The sequence below is a fragment of the Pelodiscus sinensis genome, chromosome 14, assembly GCF_052426305.1.
Source record: "Pelodiscus sinensis isolate ZL-2025 chromosome 14, ASM5242630v1, whole genome shotgun sequence".
In the NCBI taxonomy this organism is placed as follows: Eukaryota; Metazoa; Chordata; order Testudines; family Trionychidae; genus Pelodiscus; species Pelodiscus sinensis.
The window spans coordinates 46484957-46493657 of NC_143065.1; the positions used below are offsets into that span (position 1 = coordinate 46484957).

Sequence of the window (8701 nt, forward strand, 5' to 3'; positions counted from 1 at the left end):
CAGGGGCTAGGCACCAGAGCACTGCCCCAGACAGGTAGGGAGTCTGCACTTGCACTGCCCCAGCCAGTGTGCCAGCCACCGCGGGGTCGTGGCCTGGCCTCCGTGGCCCGTTCCTACTGGGCAGGGTGTGCCAGCCATGGCGGGGTCGTGGCCTGGCCTCCGTGGCCCGTTCCTACTGGGCAGGGTGTGCCAGCCATGGCGGGGTCGTGGCCTGGCCTCCGTGGCCCGTTCCTACTGGGCAGGGTGTGCCAGCCGCCGTGGGGTCGTGGCCTGGCCTCCGTGGCCCGTTCCTACTGGGCAGGGTGTGCCAGCCACCGCGGGGTCGTGGCCTGGCCTCCGTGGCCCGTTCCTACTGGGCAGGGTGTGCCAGCCACCGCGGGGTCGTGGCCTGGCCTCCGTGGCCCGTTCCTACTGGGCAGGGTGTGCCAGCCACCGCGGGGTCGTGGCCTGGCCTCCGTGGCCCGTTCCTACTAGGCAGGGTGTGCCAGCCACCGCGGGGTCGCCCATCAGACTGTTCCTGTCTCTTCTGTCTGGAGATGTGCCCGGCTACAGGGCTACAATGGCCCCACTCCCCTAGGCCCCGGCAACAGGAGGGGAGATGAAGCGGCAGCCCCCTCTAATTCCTGCTGTGTCCCCTCCCCCCCCGGCAAGCGCCCGCACTGGCAGAAGGTACCAAGACAAGGCCGGGTGTTGGAATCCCAGGCTAGCGCCTCCCACGCCCGCACCGACCCCTCCCCCAGGGTGGCTCTCAGCCCCCCCCAGCGCCTGCTGGCCTGGGCCCAGCCCGAGCAAGGGGCTGCAGCAGCCCCAGTCCAGCAGCAGCCTGCGCGTGGTTCCGCCCCCCTGCACCCCTGGGGCCAGGGCATGGGGCAGCAGCACCAGGAAGGGGGGAGGTTGGCTCCCTAATCTCACCTCCTCGCTCCCACCCACCCTCTCGTGAGCTGCCCCCTGCCCAGCCCCACCTCAGCCCCTTGGCTCCTCCCAGGCCCCACAGCGAGGGGCGCCCCATTGCAGGCAGGGCGGGGCTGGGCGGAGCTACTTGCCTGGGACCCCGCCCCCCAGAGCCTGGTGCTGCAGGGACAGGAGGCCAGTGGGCGAGCAAGGACGGGGCAGGGAGCAGGCGGAGCTGCTGGTGCGGAGCAAGGTTCTGCCAAGGCCCCCGGGATTAGCTGGTCTCCAGCTGCAAGAGCTGCCTGTGCCGCCTCGGATACGAGCAAAGCCGCCCGGTGACGCACACGCTGCTCCGGAGCCCAGCTGGCCATGCTGCAGCCTAGCCCCTTGGGCCCCACTGCCCCCTCGGGCCCCACGTCCCCCTGGGCCCGTTCCCCCAGCCCCTCGGCCCACTGCCCCCCGGGTCCCACTGCCCCCTCGGGCCCCACGTCCCCCTGGGCCCGTTCCCCCGGCCCCTCAGCCCCACTGCCCCCCGGGTCCCACTGCCCCCCAGCCCCTCGGGCCCCACGTCCCCCTGGGCCCATTCCCCCAGCCCCTCGGGCCCCACGTCCCCCTGGGCCCGTTCCCCCAGCCCCTCGGCCCACTGCCCCCCGGGTCCCACTGCCCCCTCGGGCCCCACGTCCCCCTGGGCCCGTTCCCCCAGCCCCTCGGCCCACTGCCCCCCGGGTCCCACTGCCCCCCGGGTCCCACTGCCCCCCAGCCCCTCGGGCCCCACGTCCCCCTGGGCCCATTCCCCCAGCCCCTCGGGCCCCACGTCCCCCTGGGCCCATTCCCCCAGCCCCTCGGCCCCACTGCCCCCCGGGTCCCACTGCCCCCCAGCCCCTCGGGCCCCACGTCCCCCTGGGCCCATTCCCCCAGCCCCTCGGGCCCCACGTCCCCCACTTCCTCCCTGGCCCAGCACTGGCCAGCCTGTGTGCGCCACCTTCCCCAGATCCCACGCTGCGAGTGCTGGCGCCCACGGAGCCTATGAGCTGGAGCCCAACTTCCCGGCAACCCGTGTCCATCTGGCCCCCCTGCCACCCGCCGGAGGGCCAGGCCTCGGCCAGGGCCCACACACCCAGCGGAGCCAGTGCCCCATGCACCCACAGCCAGCAGACTCCAAAGGAGGCTCCAGCCCTCCCCGCCCAAGGGGTCCCTGGCCAGGGAGTGGGGGGCTGCCCCTGCCCCAAGCCGCCCCCAGGCAGGTGGAGACTGCAAGCCCAGACTGAGCACCCAGCCCCACGCGGGGCCAGGGCTCGGGGCACATCCCAGGGGCCAGGCAGTGTCGGGGGGGGGGGGGAAGACGACTCCCCCCCGCCAGCCCCTCCGTGCACCGGGCTTTGCCAGGGCCCCGGCTCACAGGCAGCTGCTGCGGATGCTGCTGGCCCCGCTGCCCGGGTGGCTCTGGGTCTCGGGGGCGGCCGGGGCGCCCCGCCTGGCGTGGGCCGAGGTGGCGGAGCAGCGGGAGGAGCCGGTTGCCGGGGAGCAGGGATCCGGGCCGGCTCCGGGCCCCCCCGTGCAGCAGCCCCTGGCCCGGGGGATGGAGAAGAGGCCGTAGGTGAGCGGGTCCAGGCAGGCGTTGAGCAGGCCGAAGAGGAAGAGGACGTGGCTCAGGGCCGGCGGGACGGCGCGCTCCATGGCGCGGGGGCAGAACCAGTGCCACAGGCCCAGCAGGTAGTAGGGCGTCCAGCACAGCACGAAGGAGCCCACGATGGCCAGGCTGAGCCGCAGCACGCGCAGCCGCGCCCGCGGCATCCTGCTGGTGGAGCACCGCAGGGGCACCTCCCGGGGGGAGCCTGGAGCGGGGGGAGCAGGCAGTGGGGGCGGAGCGGGGGAGCTGCCGACCCCCCCGCACCCCACGTGTCCCCAGGCCCGTGCCCCGCCCCGCCCGCTCCTCCCCAGCCCCACTCGCCCCACGTGTCCCCAGGCCCGTGCCCCGCCCCGCCCGCTCCTCCCCAGCCCCACTCGCCCCACGTGTCCCCAGGCCCGTGCCCCGCCCGCTCCTCCCCAGCGCCACTCGCCCCACGTGTCCCCAGGCCCGTGCCCCGCCCCGCCCGCTCCTCCCCAGCCCCACTCGCCCCACGTGTCCCCAGGCCCGTGCCCCGCCCGCTCCTCCCCAGCGCCACTCGCCCCACGTGTCCCCAGGCCCGTGCCCCGCCCCGCCCGCTCCTCCCCAGCCCCACTCGCCCCACGTGTCCCCAGGCCCGTGCCCCACCCGCTCCTCCCCAGCGCCACTCGCCCCACGTGTCCCCAGGCCCGTGCCCCGCCCCGCCCGCTCCTCCCCAGCCCCACTCGCCCCACGTGTCCCCAGGCCCGTGCCCCACCCGCTCCTCCCCAGCGCCACTCGCCCCACGTGTCCCCAGGCCCGTGCCCCGCCCGCTCCTCCCCAGCGCCACTCGCCCCACGTGTCCCCAGGCCCGTGCCCCGCCCGCTCCTCCCCAGCGCCACTCGCCCCACGTGTCCCCAGGCCCGTGCCCCGCCCGCTCCTCCCCAGCCCCACTCGCCCCACGTGTCCCCAGGCCCGTGCCCCGCCCGCTCCTCCCCAGCGCCACTCGCCCCACGTGTCCCCAGGCCCGTGCCCCGCCCCGCCCGCTCCTCCCCAGCCCCACTCGCCCCACGTGTCCCCAGGCCCGTGCCCCACCCGCTCCTCCCCAGCGCCACTCGCCCCACGTGTCCCCAGGCCCGTGCCCCGCCCGCTCCTCCCCAGCGCCACTCGCCCCACGTGTCCCCAGGCCCGTGCCCCGCCCCACCCGCTCCTCCCCAGCCCCACTCGCCCCACGTGTCCCCAGGCCCGTGCCCCGCCCTGCCTGCTCCTCCCCAGCCCCACTCGCCCCACGTGTCCCCAGGCCCGTGCCCCGCCCGCTCCTCCCCAGCCCCACTCGCCCCACGTGTCCCCAGGCCCGTGCCCCGCCCCACCCGCTCCTCCCCAGCCCCACTCGCCCCACGTGTCCCCAGGCCCGTGCCCCGCCCTGCCTGCTCCTCCCCAGCCCCACTCGCCCCACGTGTCCCCAGGCCCGTGCCCCGCCCTGCCTGCTCCTCCCCAGCCCCACTCGCCCCACGTGTCCCCAGGCCCACTCCCAGCCCCACTTCTCACCAGCCCCCTGCAGCTAGCTCCAGCCGCAAGTTCCACAGGGACCCCGCCCCCAGGGCCTGAGCCATGCTGCTACCACGCGGCTAGGGACACAGCCGGGAGTCTGCTGCTCTCCCCCCTCTCGTGCACTCACCGCGCCGGGCGCCCATGCGCCGGGAGATCTCCAGCAGGATGCGGCCGTAGCAGCAGAGCATGATGAGCAGGGGCAGGAGGAAGAGGCCGGCGAAGCTGAGCATGTTGTAGGCCGCCTCGTGCCAGGGCCGCGGGAAACTGCCCTGCGTGGTGCACTGGGTGAAGTTCTGTGGGGCCCGCACCGTCACCGTGTGGAACAGGAACAGCTGGGAGCCAACGGGGAGAGAGGAGAGCTGGGCCCGGCCTCCCGCCCTGCACTTACCCCCGGCCCCCCGGCCCTGCGCCTGCCCCCGCCCAGCCCCGCACCTACCCCCGCCCGGCCCCGGCCCCGCGCCTACCCCCGCCCGGCCCCGCACCTACCCCCGCCCGACCCCAGCCCCGCACTTACCCCCGCCCGGCCCCGCACCTACCCCCGCCTGGCCCCACACCTACCCCCGCCCGGCCCCGCACCTACCCCCGCCCGACCCCAGCCCCGCACTTACCCCCGCCCGGCCCCGCACCTACCCCCGCCTGGCCCCAGCCCCGCACCTACCCCCGCCCGGCCCCGGCCCCGCGCCTACCCCCGCCCGGCCCCGCACCTACCCCCGCCCGGCCCCAGCCCCGCACTTACCCCCGCCCGGCCCCGGCCCCGCGCCTACCCCCGCCCGGCCCCGGCCCCGCGCCTACCCCCGCCCGGCCCCGGCCCCGCGCCTACCCCCGCCCGGCCCCGCACCTACCCCCGCCCGGCCCCAGCCCCGCACCTACCCCCGCCCGGCCCCAGCCCCGCACTTACCCCCGCCCGGCCCCGCACCTACCCCCGCCCGGCCCCGGCCCCGCGCCTACCCCCGCCCGGCCCCAGCCCCGCACTTACCCCCGCCCGGCCCCGGCCCCGCGCCTACCCCCGCCCGGCCCCAGCCCCGCACTTACCCCCGCCCGGCCCCGGCCCCGCGCCTACCCCCGCCCGGCCCCGCACCTACCCCCGCCCGGCCCCAGCCCCGCACTTACCCCCGCCCGGCCCCGCACCTACCCCCGCCCGGCCCCAGCCCCGCACTTACCCCCGCCTACCCCCGGCCCCGCACCTACCCCCGCCCGGCCCCTGTCCCCCGCCCCGCACTTACCCCCGCCCAGCCACAACCCCCCGCCTATCCCGGTCCCCGGCCCCGCACTTACCCCCGCCCGGCCCCGAGCCCCCACCCTCAGCCCGGCCCCGCGCCTACCCCCGGCCCCATCCCCCCGCCTGGCCCCAGTACCGGCGCGGGGGCAGTGGTACCACGGGGCAAGGGGCAGCGGGTACCGGCGCGGGGGCAGCGGTACCACGGGGGAAGGGGCAGCGGGTACCGGCGCGGGGGCAGCGGTACCACGGGGGAAGGGGCAGCGGGTACCGGCACGGGGGCAGCGGTACCACGGGGGAAGGGGCAGCGGGTACCGGCGCGGGGCCAGGGGTACCACGGGGGGAGGGGCAGCGGGTACCGGCACGGGGGCAGGGGTACCACGGGGGGAGGGGCAGCGGGTACCGGCGCGGGGGCAGGGGTACCACGGGGGGAGGGGCAGCGGGTACCGGCGCGGGGGCAGGGGTACCACGGGGGGAGGGGCAGCGGGTACCGGCGCGGGGGCAGGGGTACCACGGGGGGAGGGGCAGCGGGTACCGGCGCGGGGGCAGGGGTACCACGGGGGGAGGGGCAGCGGGTACCGGCGCGGGGGCAGGGGTACCACGGGGGGAGGGGCAGCGGGTACCGGCGCGGGGGCAGGGGTACCACGGGGGGAGGGGCAGCGGGTACCGGCGCGGGGGCAGCGGTACCGCGGGGGGAGGGGCAGCGGGTACCGGCGCGGGGGCAGCGGTACCGCGGGGGAAGCGGCAGCGGGTACCGGCGCGGGGGCAGCGGTACCGCGGGGGAAGGGGCAGCGGGTACCGGCCCGGGGGCAGCGGTACCACGGGGGAAGGGGCAGCGGGTACCGGCCCGGGGCAGCGGTACCACGGGGGAAGGGGCAGCGGGTACCGGCCCGGGGCAGCGGTACCATGGGGGAAGGGGCAGCGGGTACCGGCCCGGGGCAGCGGTACCACGGGGGAAGGGGCAGCGGGTACCGGCCCGGGGCAGCGGTACCACGGGGGAAGGGGCAGCGGGTACCGGCGCGGGGGCAGCGGTACCACGGGGGAAGGGGCAGTGGGTACCGGCGCGGGGGCAGCGGTACCACGGGGGAAGCGGCAGCGGGTACCGGCGCGGGGGCAGAGGTACCACGGGGGGAGGGGCAGCGGGTACCGGCGCGGGGGCAGGGGTACCACGGGGGGAGGGGCAGCGGGTACCGGCGCGGGGGCAGCGGTACCGCGGGGGAAGCGGCAGCGGGTACCGGCGCGGGGGCAGCGGTACCACGGTGGAAGGGGCAGCGGGTACCAGCGCGGGGGCAGCAGTACCACAGGGGACGGGGCTGTGGGTACCGGCGCGGGGGCAGCGGTACCACGGGGGGAGGGGCAGCGGGTACCGGCGCGGGGGCAGAGGTACCACGGGGGAAGCGGCAGCGGGTACCAGCGCGGGGGCAGCGGTACCACGGTGGAAGGGGCAGCAGGTACCAGCGCGGGGGCAGAGGTACCATGGGGGGAGGGGCAGCAGGTACCGGCGCGGGGGCAGGGGTACCACGGGGGGAGGGGCAGCGGGTACCGGCACGGGGGCAGCGGTACCACGGGGGAAGCGGCAGCGGGTACCGGCGCGGGGGCAGCGGTACCATGGGGGAAGCGGCAGCGGGTACCGGCGCGGGGGCAGCGGTACCACGGGGGAAGGGGCAGCGGGTACCGGCGCGGGGGCAGCGGTACTGCGGGGGATGCGGCAGCGGGTACCGGCGCGGGGGCAGCGGTACCACGGGGGGAGGGGCAGCGGTACCACGGGCGAAGCGGCAGCGGGTACCGGCGCGGGGGCAGCGGTAACACGGGGGAAGCGGCAGCGGGTACCGCCGCGGGGGCAGCGGTACCACGGGGGAAGCGGCAGCGGGTACCGGCGCGGGGGCAGCGGTACCACGGGGGGAGGGGCAGTGGTACCACGGGGAAGGGGCAGCGGTACCTGCGGCACGGAGAGCGCGGCGCTCAGCAGCCAGGCCACGCAGAGCATGCGGCGGTTCCGGCGGTGGGCCTGGGCGGCCGCCAGCGGGCGCAGGACGGCGGCCTGGCGGTCCAGGCTGATGGCCACGGTGACGAAGGCCGAGGCGTACATGGCCAGCAGCTTGAGGAACATGAGGAGGCGGCAGGCCGGGTCGCCCGCCCGCCACTGCAGCGTGAGGTTCCAGGCGGCGTCCAGCGGCATCACCACCAAGCTGAGCAGCAGGTCGGCGGCCGCCAGGTGCAGCAGGAGCAGGCGGACGTGGGAGAGCCGCCCGCGCCGCCCGCCCGCGCCCGCCCGCAGCACCGCCAGGTTGCCGGCGGCCGCGAGCACGAGGAGCATGAAGGTGAGGGTGACGCGGGCCTGGGCGGCCGGGGAGAAGGTGGGCAGCCGCAGGGCCCCCTCGCTGCCGTTGGGCCAGGGGCCCCACCCACAGCCGCCCGGCGAGGGCAGGAGGCTGCTGCAGGCCACGCTGCCCGCTCCCAGGCTGCCGTTCATCCCAGGGGCACGGGGGCCAGGCCGGCTTCCTCCTGCCGCGACAGACGGACAGACGGCATCAGCACCCCTCCCCCACGCAGCGCCCGGCAGCATCCTTGGCACCGTGCCAGGCACAGGGCACCCCTAGCAGGGCCGAGCCCCAGCCAGATGGCCTGGCATGGCTGGACGAAGCGTGTGCCCCCCCGGCAGGGCCAGGCCCTGAGCCTCCTCCCTTCCCTCTGTCCCCTGCTTCCCCGGACCTGCCTCTCCGGGCAGCCCAGACACCACGGCGACGGGCTCCAGCTGAGGGGTGTGGGGCTGGCTCTGGAGAGGGGAGGGCAGGGAGCTGGGCACAGCCCCACACCCTCCCTGCCAGGGCCCCATGGCTTGCCCAGGAGTGCAGGGGGACTCCCCACCGGACCCGCTGCAGGGCCGCTCTGAGTCCAGACAGCAGCCTCTGCTCAGCAAGGCAAGGGCTGCGCCTCCCCCTCCCCCCGGCTGGCAGCGTGTTCGTGAGCTCCGGCCAGCGCAGCGTCTGTGCCACGCCTGGCACACGCCCTGCCCGCCCAGCACACGCCCTGCCCGCCCGGCACACGCCCTGCCCGCCCGGCGCACGCCCTGCCCGCCCGGCGCACGCCCTGCCCCGCCCACACGGGAGCCGCACCGTCCCTGCTAGTGGGAGAGGCTCCCCCGGCCGGTCCCCACAGCCCCCGGCCCACTCCATCCACCTCCCCCAGGCTTGTCCAGACCTGGGCCATCGGCTGCCTGCCCAGCCTAGCCCTGTCCCCTGCCCGGGGCATCCCTCCCCCCAGCACACCGGGCTCGCAAGTGCCAGGACCCCGGAGCAGGGCCCATGCCACCCGCCCGCCCTCCTCACCTCTGGGCACAGCTCCCGCTCGCTTGGCACCTGCTGGGTCCCGCTCCGGGCCCAGAACCTCCCTCCGCAGGCCTTGCACGGGCAGCCTCCCTCTGACTGAGCCCCCCCGGCCCCGGGCTGCAGCCTGCC

At 77.5% G+C, this 8701-nt stretch overlaps 1 protein-coding gene across 1 annotated transcript; it reads right to left on the reverse strand.

Moving 5' to 3' along the window:
* Positions 1-1810: 1810 nt before the first annotated feature.
* Positions 1811-8292, reverse strand: LOC142818279 (putative gonadotropin-releasing hormone II receptor). Its single transcript, XM_089781864.1, has 3 exons — positions 7183-8292; positions 4155-4359; positions 1811-2726 (listed from the first exon to the last, which is right to left on the reverse strand). Exons 1-3 carry the CDS (start codon positions 7807-7809, stop codon positions 2287-2289), a joined length of 1272 nt encoding a protein of 423 aa, XP_089637990.1. The 5' UTR covers positions 7810-8292; the 3' UTR covers positions 1811-2286.
* Positions 8293-8701: the final 409 nt, after the last annotated feature.